Genomic DNA, 16,813 nt, shown 5'->3' with positions numbered 1-16,813 from the left:
CGGATGTAAAAAAAAAAATCAGGATTTAAAAATCAGCTTTGCAAATGTTTTACAAGGAAGGAGAAGCATTCCACACTTTTCTTAGACCTCAAGGATACAAATTGTTTTGGTGAGTATGTTTGCATGAGAACTCCACAGGGGCACCTCTGAGATATACAGATGTACATATACACCGTTCTTTGTTTTTAATATGTTCTGACACTTTGCATTAACTGAATTTTACTCAAGTTAAAAATGCAAACTTTTTCTCCTTAAAAGTATAAAAGCATATTCCCCCCCCCCCCCCCCAAAATATAATTTCTTCACATACAAAAATTTTTTGCATTATTATCACTAATACGTTGTATTAAACTCAGAAACACAAACAGAAAATGTGATATAATTGGAAAAAGTGAAATTGAGTAACTTTATTAAAATGTCACTCAAAGAGGCAAATCGCATCAGATAAACATAAAAATACTTTTATATATCTCTCCAAAAACAGGATGTTTTAAACCAGTCTGTTACGAAAGAGTTCAGAGAGATTTACATCCGCATCTACAGTCCATCAAGCGTGAGACGTTAGAAGAAGTCGGCTGCGGACGGTCGGCGTTTAGGCGTGCTCTTCGGAGTCGTCAAGCTCTTCTTCCTGTTGGGGGTGTTCTTGACGCTGGCGGAGCGTAGCGTGGGAGGAGACTTCAACACCCCACACTTGGGTTTCTGTTGTGGGTCAAAGGGCACTCGTGACGACCCGTCTGGACTCACCAGCAGGCTGCGATCGGTCTTCCTAAACTCTGCACGATGAAAAACAAACAGTCAGACAAAATGTAAATCATTCAACTGAGTCTAAAGTTTTTAACCGTTCAGCTTTAGATTCAAATTACTGATCAGTCTTTTGTGGAAGATTTTTTTTCCTAATCCAGTTGAAACACTACTGAGAGGATTCATAAAAACAAAATCTTTGGCTCTAGCTGGTTGTCGGGCCTTAAGCTCCTTTCATTCATGCATCCCTTCACATTAATCTGATGGTGATTTAACACGTGGGTCTCATGTCTGAATGAGCACATGAGTCACTTTAATGATAAAAATAATCATTTGTTGGAGCTCTAGTTTTAATAAGTTCTGACACAACTTTCCAAAAATGTCTTGAATTTCATATAATTCAGGTTATGGAAAAACATGTTTGCTTTCTCATTTAAAATAGAAACAACATAGTTTTCACATTAAAAAATTGTGTCAGACTCAAGTATCACAGCTTCACTTCATCACTGTCGTTCACTGATCGTGTGTGTCGGATTTGATAAAAAACAGGCGGCAGAATCTCCTCTGATTGATGTGAAAATGTGTCAGTGGATTCACTGTGAGGAGCGCTGCTGAGTGATGCTCATTAATTAAGGATTAACAGCAAAAGAAGTTTTTAAATCTGTCAGTGATGCAGCCTGTGAGACTACAAAACAAGTCTCCTTCGTCGCCATCATCTCTCTCTCTTCATAAACGTCCCGTCATGTCTGAATAAAGCTGTAAAGAAACACGTCTGTGTGGATCAGGGTTGGATATTGTTTAAAAAAAAAATTGATGAGAGTAACCTTGAAAGTGATACCGATACCGATGAAGTACTTCATCTGATATTCATCATGTGAATGGAAGCATTCAGTTGTGTAAACAGCCACGATTCCTCTCCGTCCACATGATTTTTTTTTTTTTTAACACAAATATATTTTGAAAGTGTTCAAATGATTAAAATATTTATTTTTGTCAACTCCTTCAAATACACGGCGCTCGAATTCACCGCTACAGTCGGTTTGGGTCGTAGCTGCTGCTGTAGTCGGCCAATCACACGTTGCATTAAATCGAGGAACGCTAGCAGTGATCGGCTGCAAGCAAAACCACACAAATTGTCTTTTTTTTGTTTTCTAAATCTGGGTACAAAAAGGATCGAATGCATGATACTGCATGGTACTGAGTTAAGGTATCAAGTACTGATGCCCAGCTGTAGTCTGAATGATAAAAATCTGTCACTTTAACAGCTTGATGACGCAGCAACGTTTCATATCTCATGTCTGAAAATGGCCTCAGACTAAAGAAGAAGAAGAAGAAGGTGACAGCTGAGCTCGTCGTTTTCACACCTGCAGTTCAGCTCAGCTGGTCCGGACCACAGAACACACATCTTTTATTTCTGGTTCATTTCATGTTTTCACCTCATGAACATGAAATGAACTAGAAACAGTCAAATGGATTGACAGGTAGCTCATTCATTGGACAGTTTTGGTGACATCATCCTGCATCATCAGAGCTGCGAGGACTTAAAAGGGTCAGAAACTGGTGAGTGACTGTTAATTAATGAGTCTGCTGTGTTTAAATAAAAGGTGATAATGAGATGTCTTGTGTTGAATATTATGGGCTGGATATACACTGTGTGGTTGCTAGGTTTCGCTCTCTTCTCACTGAGGCTTAGCAGCACATGAGCTGCATGCGTGTTACCATGGTTACCGAATAAATGATCTCGAATAATTAGAAAGATCTCTTTGTTCACAGTCGCAGCTGTGGTTTGAATTTGTGCAAAAGCTGCAACTACAGATTATTTTCATCATTAATTAATCTGCTAATTATTTTCACATATAATTGATTAACTGATCTGAAAAATGTCCGTTACACCATCTCCAAATATCACAGCCCCAAACCCAGAGATATTCAACTTTACTGCAGTAAAAGATAAATAAACCTGAAGACAGAAAATAATAATCATCTAAATTCATGGCTATTAATCTTCAGTCGATTAATCAGCTCACAACGTTTAAACTTTATGAATTTTATTGAATTTGCTTTGATGAGTAAAAACATACAGAATAACTTAAAATATACTAAATATAAAAACAAAATACCTTTAAGTTCGGGAGGTTTGAGATTCAGAAGTTAAACATGTTAAAAATGTATAAATATTATAAAGCTGTTGAATTTTAATTTTAATTTATTAAACAGCGTAACTGCTGATGTTTTTTTTATGAATGTATTGATTTTATGCATTTCTTCTTTACTTACATTTTCTTGATTTGTTATTATTTTATATCATTATTTCTATTTTTTAAAATTATTTTATTATTTTGGAACATGTAGTTTCTTGATTAAATGTTTTGTGCCGACCATGAAAGGTATCAATACGTTGATATACACCTGATGGAAACTCAATCAATAATTTAAAAAAATTAAGTGACAAAAAAAGAAGAATTTAGGGCAGAGCTGTTGTATTGGATTGCATAAGTGTTTATAATAAAGTGATTATATATATATACACACACACACACACACACTACATATTTATTATAATCATTATTATAATGATTACATGTAGTTTCTTACCAGCTGTCTTATTATTCTTGAGGCCAAAGGTCACCTTCTTGGATTCTGATTTGGGAGTTTGGCTCTTCTGTGAAATCAAGACAGAAGAAGAGTCACATGATACAGTTCGACATTAGCTGCACAGTAAAGAAGAAGAAGAAGAAGAAGAAGTTTGTTGTATTACAGGAGAGACGTGAAAGAATCTGATCAGTTTACAGGTGGGACTGAATCGATCACTCGACCACAGCCAGCTGCTGTAAAGTCTGTCTCTGTGGATCATGTTTGAAACTCTTTATTTAACTCTTTCCTCCCCAACACTTCACTACTGTACTGTTTTTAGATTCTACACTTGTATCCTGTCACCTTATAGACCAAAATACTTCAACTCGACACCGTACTGGCCCAAATAAAAGACCATGTTTATTTCTGGAAGTTACGTTTGAAAAGTGGAGGTTTGCTTTATATTTATACTGCTTCATCCTTTGTGAGGTTCAATAAAAAGATTTCTGACAAATCTTGAATGCCAGGTGAGAGAGGAGTCTTATATTCAGCACTCAGGTTCTGACAAAGTTCTTTGACCAGGAAGTAAACTTCATCAGGTCAGAATAAAAAAAAGGAATGAAGGAACAAACCAGAAACAAACAAACAGTCTCTCTGTCAGTATCAGTAGTTACACTTCAAGTCGTCAGTGTTGAACTGATCAAGCTGTCATGCAGCAAAACACTGGAAAGACCTGCACGACACCAGTAAGACGTGCACGACACCAGTAAGACCTGCACGACACCAGTAAGACCTGCACGACACCAGTAAGACCTACACGACACCAGTAAGACGTGCAACCCTGTGTGAGTCTTTTCCAGCCGTTCAGTCTGATGAGTCAACAGTGTTTTAACAGCAGTGCAGCTTTAAGTGGAGCCATTAAAAACATAAATAGCAGCGTAATTATTGGTAACAGTGTTCAACATGTGGCTTCAGCATCATTAACAGCTGTGCAGTTTGAAGCTTTTCTTCATGTAAACACAAACACAGGGAATCATTTTCCTTCAGTGTATTTTTATGGTCTTGAAATGAAATGAAAGAGGTTTCATAAATCCTGTAAAACACGTTCTGGAGGTTTAAACTGAATATTTATTTATTTTGTCATTTCTGTGGGTTGTTTTTTTTTTTTTTGATGAAAAATTTCTATCTGGGAAAACTGGTCAAGTGACATTTTAATTTAAAAACAATTTAATGGACAAAAAGCCGATGCATTTCCATCACTGAAGGGTTCTGGAGAAATAGAATTTACTGAGCTTTGACAATTTTAGATTATTCTCATATTTGTGCCTAGTTTATAAATGTTAAATGGTTTGGCCTCCTCCACTATGTGACTTTGTGTTCACTCGCTCAGTAAGTTCTATTAGATCCTCCAGAATATCCTCTATACATGATCGTACCAGATCATTATGAGCAGTCAGCTTTCTCTGTGAAAGCTCAGTGGAACGTCCTACCTGATGATATGAAGAACTGTAGTTCAGTCAATACATTCAAGGCCAAATTAAAAATTCAACTAAAGACTGTGCTGTTGTGTGTAGCTTTGTATTTTGTATGATGTGTTCTGTGTGGGTTTGTTTGTTTGTTTGTTTGTTTGTTTTGCTTTGTGCTGTTTGTTGTATGTTTTGATTGTAATGGACTACGGATGCAAATTAGCTTCGAGCTAACTCCGGTGCATCTTTAATGTTTAAAAACTGCACACTGTCCCAATCAATAAATCAAATTAATTAACATTAATTTAATAATTAAATTAAATTAACGCTTTTTGAGAAATTCCAGATATCAAACAGACCAATAGAAAACCAAACTTTACTGTTTTTAATTGATATTGAACTCTATCAACAAAAAAAACAACAAAGACTCAAATATTTCTTCAAACCTATAAAATCACTGACTAATATTACTTAAATATAAATCTTCTGCTGCTCCACAACCATCTGCCCCTTAGAGACAAATAAAGTAACTGATTGATTGATTGATTGATTGATTTACCTTCTTCTTCTTGGACAGCGGGGTGGCGGGGCTTCCCTTGGTCCTGCAGAACAGCGGCGTCGGGACTGCAGCTTTGTTTTGAAAGGAGACAAAGTCTGATCCTGACGACGTCTTCGCCTTCTTTTGTGACTTTTTAGTGCTGAGAGGCGTGAACGGCTCTTCAACATCCTGCAGTTTTCAGACACAGGTTGCAGATTTTAGACAGAAAATTAATCGTCTATTATTTTGATGATCGATTAATCGTTTGAAGTTATCTTGCAAGACAAAAAAAAAGGCCAAATTCTCTGATTCCAGCTTCTTAAATGTGAATATTTTCTGGTTTCTTTACTCTTCTATGACAGTAAGCTGAATATCTTTGTGTTGTTTTATAGACATTTTATAGACCGAACAACTAATCAATCAACTATCTTCAAAGTTTCACCTGATCAATAAGTTCTTTTCATGTAATTTTAACCGTTTCATCTCGTTAAACGCTCACCGTCGCTTCTTCTGCGAGGCCGTTGATCGATGTAGCCGCCTCCATCTCATCGGCCTCATACTCAAACGTCACAGGGATCTTCCTCTTCTTCTTCGTTGGTTTCCCGGAGGAAGGCGCCGCCTCAGCTTCATCCTCCTCGTCTACACCGCCAGCCGCCTGCTTCTGACTCTTTTTCTTCTTCCTCGCTGGTGTTGTCGTGGTGATATCAAGCAGCAGTTTCTCTTCTTCTTCCGCCACCTGAGGGGTTTCTGTCGCCGCCGCCGCTTCTTCTTCTTCTTCTTCTCCCACTGGCGCTGCAGACTTGGATTCTTTTAGATTTTTTTTCCTTTTCTTCTTCAGTGGTGTTGCAGCACTTTGATCTGCAGCGGCTGAAGATTCAAGTGTTGTGTCTTCAGGTGTTTGATCTGTTTCCACAGCCTGCATGCTCTTCTTCTTTGTCTTCTTTTTAAGCGGTACTGCGGCGGTATCTTGTGATGCTTCTTCGCCAACTGGCGTGATCTCAGAGTCGGTCACCTGTGATCCAGCCTCAGCTTCCTCTGTCTTCTTCTCAGCCTTCAGGCCCTTCTTCTTCCTCTTGGCGGGGGTTGTAGCTTCAGTCTCTGCTTCTGCATTCACCTGCGATTCAGCCTCAAGCCCCTTCTTCTTCTTCTTTTTCTTCCCCGAGGCGGCGACATCGGCGTCAGAGGACATCTCCGGCTCTGGCGTCCCCGCTGTAGCTGCTACTTCCTGGGTAACAGCGGTCTGCTGCTCACCTGCTGCCTCAGGTTTGAGCTCTGAAGTCTGCCGCTTTTTCTTCTTCTTTGAAAGGGTTTCTGATTGGTCCTCGTCTGTGACTGTAACTGCCGGTTGTTTCTTTACCTCCAGGAGCAGCAGAGTTTCTGATTGGCCGTCTGGCGTCGCTGCTTCTGTGACTTTAACAGTTGAAATAGAGTTTTGTGTCTGTGCTTCCTTCTCTAAATCGTCTGCTTGTGAACCTGCTTCAGTCTCTTTAACTGTACTACCGACTGACATGATCTCAGCCTCAGTTTCCTCCATCTTCTTCTCAGCCTTCAGGGCCTTCTTCTTCTTCTTCTTCTTTTTCTTCCCCGAGGCGTCGGCGGCGTCAGCGTCAGAAGACATCTCCGGCTCTGTGACTGTAACTGCTGGTTGTTTCTTTGCCTCCACGAGCAGCAGAGTTTCTGATTGGCCGTCCGGTGTCGCTGCTTCTGTGACTTTAACAGATGAGACGGAGTTTTGCGTCTGTGCTTCAGTCTCTTTATTTGTACTCTGAGTTAGAGCCGCAGTCTGCTCTACAGCCTGTCCTGCTTTCTTCTTCTTCTTCTTCTTCTTCCTCTTCTTCTTTTTGTCGTCATCATTAGAGGTCACGTCTGCTGCTTCGCTGTCGTCTTTTCCAGAGTCCTTACTTCGTTTGAGCGCCTCCTTTTTCTTCCCTGAAGTAGCAGAGACACAAATCCAACATGTGTGGTCATTAAAAAGCTTTAACATTGATTGTTCAGCAGCTCAACAAGTCTGTAGGTGGTGAACTGGACGCTTACTGGTTTGTATAGAAGCGAAATTGTAGCACAGAAGACGCAGTTGTAACACTGATACATCTAATATCAAAGCATTCAGAAGAGCCTAAAACTACAACATTCTTCTTAGATTATAAATCTGCCCTTTTGTGAATAATTTGTAGTTTGGTCATTGAGATAAAAATAGTGAAATCGTCCTTTAAAAAGGTCCTGAATGGCCTGAACTCTTTAGAGCATGTTGTGTTATTGCAATAACTGCATGAATAACAAGGAGAATTCAGCTGATCATGAACTTTAAGCTGCTTTCAGAAGAAATTCGCTTGGTTGCGTTTTGAAAGGTCAGTGACAGCTGAGGTCAAAGTTGAAATTATTTGAACTTTGAGCGCAGCGATCGGTGGCAACTTCAAGCGGCCCGGTTGGACGCCATCGCTCTCCTGATGGGAGAACAACGGCACAGCCAGCGCGGAGCGGTTTTACTGCTGATCATGTCGGGGAACGTTTAGGGCGGCTTCTCAAATCTAAAGAAAATGTCTTGAAGATATTTATATGCAAAAAGAAGCTGGTGTCTAAACACATTTTCAGCTCTTTCATCAGAAATCAGTTTAATGAGGGAGGAGGAGATGATGTCATTTTAAGGATTTTTAATGAGGTAATTGTGTCTCAAAAGAAAAATGGAGAAGAATTACACAGATGAGTATAGAAAGAACTCTTAAATCTTTATAAAGTTGTGAAGTAAATCAAGCTTAAAGGACAACGTTTTGATGTATTCAGTTATATTTCAGCCTCGTCTGAACACATTTAGCTGTAGTTTTTTGGTTTTCAGACCGTTGTGCACAGTTGGGAGGTGAATGTGACGTCATGAAGCACCTTTTCTTTTCTTGGCTGCTGGGGCTCCCTCCTCCTCCTCATCCTCCTCCGTGTGGCCTCCTCCCCTCTTCATCCTCTTCCTGCTTCCAAACATGTCGTCATCCTCGTCTGTGGAGACCTCATCCGGATACTCATCCTGAGGAAAGACGCCTGACGGGGAAAATCAAGAGAGAGAAACCGGAGTGAGACCGAGTCAAAAAAAATGATTCTGTTTTCATAGATATAGAAGCAGCTGTGAAGAGAGAAGAGGTGTGTGATCATCAGCTCCTACCTTCACTGAGGTCCCGCAGTCTGTGATGCAACATGAAACACAGAGAGAGAAGAAGAAGAGAATACGTTAGTCTGTCTTCATCTATAAATACTACATCCATAAAAGAACACTTCTGTAGTGTTCTGGTCGAAAATTACACAGCTGTTGTTTGTTTATCTGCAATTTTGGTGAAATATGGAAAACAAATGATTAATTAATACATCTCTTTACATTAAGGGATAGATTTGTGTCTTAAACCAGCAGTCAGGTGTCTATATGAACAGTGATGTAATCATTCCTCCTGTTCATACTGGATATTAAAAGATCCTTCAAATGTGCTTTCAATGGAAGTGATGGAGGATAAAACCCACAGTGTGTCCACACAGTCATTTAAAAGTCGGTGTGAGGCTTCAGCAGTCTGATTTGACTCATTATTAGCTTCAGATAAACTTTTAAAAACATTTTTTGCACAGAAGGAGGACTGTGGATTTTGTCCTCCATCACTTCCATTGTAAGGTCATTATGAAGGGATCTTCTAATGGTCAGTATGAACAGGAGGAATGATATTGTTGTTTTAAGACACACTTATAAAATGGTGAACCCGTCCTTTAAATAAAATGGTTCTGATGGTTTTCAGCTGGTGACACATTCATTCTACTCACACTTTGATGATTTTGTAGAGTCTCTGTCGGTTGTAGCTCGGTGTGCTGCTGCGGCTCGCTAAAGCAAACAGCTTGTCAGCCAGAGCGGCGTAATCGAACTACGATACACAGATATCACAACGATCATTAGACATGACGACATGATGAGTAATAAACACAGCAGAGAAACTGTTCTGAGGAAAAGTTGATCCATGAAGGAAAGAAGATCAGAGAATAAACACAGTGATCGGCCCTCGTTAAGCTGCGACACTTTGTTTTACTGAAAGTTTTCACAGTGATTTTTCCTTCACATCATCAGTTTGTAGAGACTTCAGACAACATTTATTCTCCACAGTGAACATCTGGTCGGCTTCATGTTCAGTAATTACAGCTGTGAGAAGAGACTCATCTGGTTTCAAGGACGATGTGACAATGAAGGAAACGTTATGAGACTGAAGGTGTTCTGCATATTAATGTTATTCTGCTTTTTGTTCTCTGACATCTTTTGTTCTCAAAATGAAGCCGTACGGAGGCCCGAGAGTGACCCAGGAAATTAAAAAAAATTAGACTTTTATACATTTATTTTTAATAAATATGCATATTTGCTTCTAAAAATGACTATTACTTGATTATTGATATAGTTGTCAATTAATTTTCTGCTTTTTTGCTGCTTTAATTAAAATTATAAATAGTATAAAGTTGAATAGAGATAGAAGCCTTCACCTGTAGAACCGGTCCCATGTCATCGTCACACGGCAGCTCTGTGTCTGAGTCTTCCAGGTGAAGAAAATCATCCTCGTCTTCATCATCATCATCATCACCATCATCATCTTCATCATCTTCTTCATGTGATTTACGACCTGAGAACAGAAGAGCCAATTAATGATTTGTGCAAAACAAATGAACAGAAAGTTGCATTAAACATTATTGCTAAGTTTCATAGCTAATATTTGTTGACATTGATGATTGATTGTAGAGCTGCAACGATTAGTCGATTAAACGTGAAGATTTGCTGCTTTTGTGTGTTTTTATATGACTGTAAATTGAATATTTTGAGGTTTTGGATAAAACAAGACATTTGAAGAGGTCACCTTGAGCTGCAGAAAATTACATTTTATAGACTAAATGAATAATCAGCAGATTAATTGATAATCGTTGGTTTGATACGACTTGTGTTATCTTTGTGATCAGAGAGTCGTTTAACAGGCAAATCTGAAGAGAATCACATATTTCTTTCATTTTGGATGAAGATATGTTGATTTCTGTTAGTTTATCATCTGTCACTGTTTTGATATTTTACAAACACCAGTGATTTGTTGTCTATTATGAAAATGATTAAAATCTGATTAACACACATTTCAGATTTGCTTGGAACAAAAATTAAGGTTGTAAAACAGTGAAATACTGCTGATATCCTGGAGGTCTTATTGTTATTTGTTCTTTTTTTTTAAAGTTATGTTTTAAGGTGTTTTCGCTGTAACGAGACACAAAGCTGCACAAAAATCTTCTTTAACTTGTGATCGATAATAATGATTTGAGGTTATAATTGTTCTGCGGTTTCCGTGGAGACGTACCATTGATCTGCTTCCCGGCTCCTTTCTTGCCGACGAGTTTGCTTGTCGTTTTCTCTTTTAGTTGGTCTTCATCCTCTTCATCCTCCTCCTCCTCCTCCTCCTCAGAAGCCTGTCCCGAGTCCGAGGCCTCGGCTGCTTTCAGCTCCTTCATCAAGTCTTCGATGGCGTAGGGAGCCTGGTCGATGATGGTGCTGAAGATGCTGCTGCAGATCGCTCTGAAAAGAGTCCGACTGAAGCAGCAGACGGGAAGCTGTTAGCGGTGTTAGCATGAAAACAAGCTGCTTCACCAACAGCATGCATGAACAGTGTTAACGTGTACCTGAGACATACATCATCATCATCATCATCAGTTATAACACAGAGGCTCTTTGGTTTCATGTTTAAGTTTCTACTGAGATCAGAAACTCAACACTGTCAGGTTTTATGTTAATTAATTATAAACTTCAACCTGCACCAGCATCAAATCCAGACTATTTAATATGGACACAGAGAACTCCACAGTTCATCTTTTACACTTTCATTTCATTATTTAAATGTTTGTTGTTGTTGTTGTTCACTATTCTTTCTACCTGACAGCTGCATCTTACATTCTTAATTACATGTTTATATTGTCAGACAGACAGAACTACAATAAGTGAGGCAGAGGAAGCTGAGGGGAGGAAGACTCACTCTTTGGTTTTAGCTGCTGTTTTGCAGAACGGTTCGATGAATCTCAGGTTCTGATCAGCGTCGAGCTGCCATGAAAACAAACACAATTACATTTTAGGTGAAATAAGACAATAAGGATCATTGTTGAGCTCATATATTCTCCTCATAACGTAGCGCTGAAACACTTTCCTGACGTTGACTTTGTGCGTCTGTGTGGTGTTTTGATGCCCAGCAGAGGTGAACAGGTGGGAGGTTCATTCAAATGTTTCTGAGATGTCTCTTCATAAATACAGATTAAATCAAACAGAGGACTAAAGCGCTGTGTGATAAGACCTCACCTCTCGTTGGGATAAAAGAAGATGAGAATATATGAGACTTAGATGGTTTTAAGCGTAAATGTAGGAACTGGAACCAAAGACAACACAAGCTGCTGTGTCATCGCAGGATAATCTCACAGTAATTCAAACGTATCAGCAGCTGGAGATGATATCAGCGCAGGATATAAAGCTCTGTGTGTGTTTTAGTCTTTGAAGTGTTGATCTGCTTCTTCCTGAACACACAGAGTACATCAACACTAAACTGTTTCTCACGTTTGACCTTCTGCTCAAATTAAAACCTGCATTTTTTCCCCACTGAGATTTTTTCCCCTCCTCCTCTGGACAAACACACCCGGATTATTAGATAGATAACACTAATGCGGTCTGAAAGGACATCATCCAGTCCTGCTTCTAGCATCTCTGCTACTGAATCCATCAGTACAGTGAACTCGCTGCTCTTCCTGTAATTTAAACCCCGTCCAGAGCGACGATGACGAGCTGCTCTTCCTCCTATTGTGCTGCTCTGATGAATAATAATAAAAAGCAGGATGTGATCGATCAATGATTGTTACCTGCTGAGCTCAATTAGACAGATCGTGACCCATGAGTGGCACAAGTGATCGATTTATCAATATGTGTTTTTGTTGTGCACAATGTTGTTTGTAATAATTCCTTCTCACATCAGCAGAGATGCTCTTTATTCCATGTGTACGTCGTCTTTAGTTCGCTGCATGCTGCATCCTCCAGACTTACAGACAAAAACAATCTTTTAAAAGCCGTTCAGATGTTTTTCTTTGTGTCCATAGCAACAGAACTCTGAATCTGACCGACCTGCTTTAATTCACCTCCGATATGAATCACAGCAGGGACCCAGCGACACACAAATGTCAACCCCCCCCCCTCCAGGTGCTTGTTATTGAGCACAAATGTCAAGAATGTGTTGAGAACCGCGTCCGTACCTCTGCTGAGCCCAGAGTGGCCAGTTCAGTCATGTAGAGGTCCAGGATGTGGAACTGCAGCCCGCTGGGAGCTCCGCTGTCGCTCTGCAGCAGCTGCACAGTCAGCAGCTCCAGAAACCTGCCGACCGCACTGACAGAACACAGCAGACGACTGTTTACACCTTCAGCTCTGATTTATGACATGAATGTGACCTGAAAAAGGCTTTGAAGATGTTTTGTTACCTGCTCTCCCAGTCTTTCCTCTTCAGTATCTCAAACGTTTGTCTGAACATGAAGCGAACCAGCTGTGAGAGGAAATAAACATCTGGATTTATTGGCAATTTAAACATTTAAAATCCTTCGTTTCCTGCGGCTCAAACTGGAGTTCAGAAATGTACTTATGTGCATCTTTTTGTGTTTGGTTCATTTATGTTCATCAAGTCAAGCAGGTTGTTTACCAGACTTTAAAAATACTGTTTTGGTCCAAATATAAGATCAACAATGACTCACCTGGAAGAACTTGTCCATCCGCAGCCGGTCGATACCCGTCCACTCTCTTTTGAAGGTCTGCAGGAAGCTCTCCAGGTACAAGAACTCTGCAGGAAACAGCACGACAGCACCGTGAAACATGAGAGGCCTTCCTCATGTTCATCATCATCATCATCATCATCATCATCACATGAGACTGTGAAGTCAAACGTGTGAAACTTACGTGCGTCGATACCGTGGAAGCTGTGGATCAGACTGGAGATCATGTTGGAGAGCTCCTCCTATAGAAGAAAAGTGAAGACTGTTTAAACTACGGCTGAATATATCAATATTAGATCAATACTAGATCAATATTAGATCAATATCATGATATGAGACGAGATATCGTTAGATTTTGGATATCGTAATATGGCGGAAGTGTTTTCCTTGTTTTAAAGGCTTTATTACAGTAAAGTGACGTCATTTTCTGAACAGTAAACGTACCTGCAGCAGCGGTTTGTCCTGCATCCACAGACAGTAGAACAGACCTTTCCACAGCTTCAGCAGCTCGTCAGCTGTGAATCCACCTGCACACAGAACCAACGTCAGCAGGAACATCAGGCCCACTGATGAAAGTTTTGTCTTTCATAGTTTACATCAAAACTTTGACATCATTTGACCAGAATAGATTTGTTCTTCACAAATAGGTGTCAGTCTAAGTCCTTGTCTGTTTTTTGGCATATTAAGATTGTAACCGGATAGATTTTACAAAGTCTGGACAGCAAAAACATGCTGACAGAAGAGCATCAGAGCAGCTGTGCAGAATCCACACTGCTGTTAGCAGAGCGGCATCATGGAGGACGACACAGAGAACAGTCTGATGCTGAAATAATCTGCTGGCATTTCAGGGGGATGATGGATCTCCATTTCTCATCAAGCTCATAATACTTATGTACTTTTACTGCAATACTTTAACTACATCAAGCTCATAATACTTATGTACTTTTACTGCAATATTTTAACTACATCAAGCTCATAATACTTATGTACTTTTACTGCAATACTTTAACTACATCAAGCTCATAATACTTATGTACTTTCACTGCAATATTTTAACTACATCAAGCTCATAATACTTATGTACTTTTACTGCAATACTTTAACTACATCAAGTTCATAATACTTATGTACTTTTACTGCAATACTTTAACTACATCAAGCTCAGAATACTTATGTACTTTTACTGCAATATTTTAACTACATCAAGCTCATAATACTTATTTACTTTTACTTTTGTAGTAGGATTTTTCATGCAGGACTTTTACTTGTATGGAGTATTTTTTTAAATTGATGTATTGGTTCTTTTACTAGAGTAAAGGATCTGAATACTTCTTCCACTGCTGGATAAATGAGCCTCTGACCTGAAAGCTAACACACGTGTGCGCTAACAGTTACTGTTTATCATATTAACACCAAAATATGCAACGAACTGGGACACGTTCCCTTTCAAACATGCGTTTCTGGTTTGAAAACCAACCTGTCGTGTTTACCCATTAATGTCTCATTACTACACCTTATATTTACAGGTTAACACTCAGCTCTGTGTTTGATGCTTGTTCCTGCTCGGGTTGTTGTTAGCTAACGTTAGCTTACCTGCCGCTTTCTGCGACCTGACATTAATATATTTCCTCAGTTTCTTCATCGCCTTGCTCCGGATGGGCTTCTCGTTAGAAGCTAATCTCTGTGCGAACTGGACCTCTGGTTCTTGAATGGACGCCATGTTCACACAGATTCACGTGGAGACTCTTCTCTCCGGTTTTTGCTCCACTTCTCCCCACGTTTCCTCTGTCTGACGCGCACTAATGACGCAGGAGCTCCGAGTGTTGTGCCCGGAGTGTGACTGCAGCCGCGGAGGGGCGTTCCTGTAGAGCGCAGGAACGCCCGATGCTTTGATTGGTTTGTATAACACAGGAACGCCCACTTACAGATATGATTGGTTCAAAGCGCACAGGAACGCCCACTATTATGATTGGCTCATGGGGTACAAAAACGCCTACTTGTTCCTCGTCTCTGCTTTGCAATCAGAGCCGTTTAGCATCCTGACTGTTTTTACACTTTCAATGTCGCTTCACACCGCAGGGTTAACCATTATTTGTTTATAGGGAAAAAAAGGTTTTAAATGTTAAAATAAGATAAAAACAGAAAAGGACTATACAAGTAGAGAAAGTTGAGCCATAAAATAATAATTAAATAAAAATAAGGAACTGATACAGAGTTTCCTGACATCTAAGCTTCTGACTTTTTTTATATATATTTACATTTGTAAATATCACTTTCAGGGGTGCAAATAGAAAGATACTCTACCAACATTTCCCCACTTAATGAATGACTGTAAATTATATTTTGACTCTCTGATAAAATGTCACCATAATGTGTCAGTTATTAATATTTTGAGATTGATGTAAAATGTTCATTTTCTTGCATTTATGTTGTTATTATGTTGTTCTCTGTATTCAGAGATGTAGAGATTATGTTCTCCAACTTATTCTGTATATTCTTTGTCAATAAAGTTGTGGAGAGAAAAAAGAAAAGCTGTATCACACCTTTGTTAATGATTAATTAATACAGCCTTAGTGTCATTTCACGTAACGTCACGTGTTACATCCTAAAATGACCATCAAATCATTTAAAATAACATAAAAACATTATTAAACGAATAAATAAAGAGAAGCAGAGTTGTATGGAGGTTGTTACTCTTCGGGTCCTCGTTAAAACTTCTCTTTACTTTCTCATATTCATCTTTATAAGTCTTCATGTTCGTTATTTTACCGGCGGAGGTTTAGCTCAGTGGTTACTTCTCAACGATCCGTGTGTCTGTTCTCCTGCCTCATCGGTCCGCGGACCAGAGGTTCAAACCACGGGCGCTGCCCTCTGCTTTTTCCATCATCATCTCCTTTTATTAACCCTTCTGTGCTGAAGACATTTTTATCAACGTGTGGCATTTTAGAGGCTTTAAAGATCAAGTCGAGAAGCTCAAACACAGTCTGTAAACTAACGATATTCACGTATAAGCTGCGTGTGTTATTGTACTGTTCAATACCTCCAACTATCTAATGAATATGATCAAACTATCGTACAATCAGGCATACCGGGCTCTGAAATACGTTATAATTTCAGAATAAACTAAAACTTATTGGCACTGTATGTCGTGACTCTCAAAGCCCAGCAGATGGCGACTAAACTCACCTGGAGCCCCAATGAGACACATCTAGTATATATACAATATATACAATATATATATACAGTATATATACAATATAAACAAGCAGTGCTGGAGAGTAACTAAGTACATTAATCAAGCACTGTAGTGAAATACACTTTTATGGTACTTGTATTTCCATTTGATGCTACTAAAAGTAGAGGTTTGGTCCCTCTGACTGATATATTATTATATATGACATCATTAGATTATTAATAGTGAAGCATCAGTGTTAGAGCAGCATGTTACTGTTGTAGCTGCTGGAGGTGGAGCTAGTTTACACTACTTTATATACAGTTAGCTAGTTTAGTCCAGTGGTTCCCAACCTAGGGGTCGGGCCCCTCCAAAGGGTCAGCAGATAAATCTGAGGGGTCGTGAGATGATTGATGGGAGAGGAAAGAAGATTCAAGATTCAAGACTCAAGATTCAGTATTTAGTTTATTGTCATTTTCATGTATATTTCCATACTAAACAAAAACGAAATGCTGTTCCTCCAAGCCTACAGCATTGCAACAACAACAG

The 16,813-nt window shown here is 39.3% G+C and overlaps 1 protein-coding gene across 1 annotated transcript; it reads right to left on the bottom strand.

Moving 5' to 3' along the window:
* Nucleotides 1-392: 392 nt before the first annotated feature.
* rrp1 (ribosomal RNA processing 1) lies at nucleotides 393-14,930 on the bottom strand. The gene is made up of 16 exons (XM_042427267.1): nucleotides 14,686-14,930; nucleotides 13,537-13,619; nucleotides 13,277-13,334; nucleotides 13,075-13,160; nucleotides 12,808-12,869; nucleotides 12,586-12,715; nucleotides 11,331-11,395; nucleotides 10,662-10,891; nucleotides 9,811-9,947; nucleotides 9,109-9,206; nucleotides 8,468-8,487; nucleotides 8,197-8,346; nucleotides 5,819-7,248; nucleotides 5,341-5,508; nucleotides 3,337-3,403; nucleotides 393-773 (listed from the first exon to the last, which is right to left on the bottom strand). The coding sequence occupies exons 1-16, from the start codon at nucleotides 14,810-14,812 to the stop codon at nucleotides 562-564; spliced, it is 3,123 nt and encodes a 1,040-aa protein (XP_042283201.1). The 5' UTR covers nucleotides 14,813-14,930; the 3' UTR covers nucleotides 393-561.
* Nucleotides 14,931-16,813: the final 1,883 nt, after the last annotated feature.

The sequence above is a fragment of the Thunnus maccoyii genome, chromosome 11 (assembly GCF_910596095.1).
Source record: "Thunnus maccoyii chromosome 11, fThuMac1.1, whole genome shotgun sequence".
Lineage (NCBI taxonomy): Eukaryota > Metazoa > Chordata > Actinopteri > Scombriformes > Scombridae > Thunnus > Thunnus maccoyii.
This window is presented reverse-complemented; position numbering and strand designations above follow the sequence as displayed.

What these genes read in the sequence shown, in the direction of transcription:
- rrp1 (XM_042427267.1), bottom strand. Translation starts at nt 14,812, where the DNA reads ATGGCGTCCATTCAAGAACCAGAGGTCCAGTTCGCACAGAGATTAGCT. An exon ending in ACAGCAGCTAAAACCAAAGA is followed by an intron (nt 10,892 to 11,330) that starts GTGAGTCTTCCT and finishes CTGCTGCTTCAG; the next exon opens with TCGGACTCTTTTCAGAGCGA. An exon ending in ACTGCGGGACCTCAGTGAAG is followed by an intron (nt 8,347 to 8,467) that starts GTAGGAGCTGAT and finishes TTTCCCCGTCAG; the next exon opens with GCGTCTTTCCTCAGGATGAG.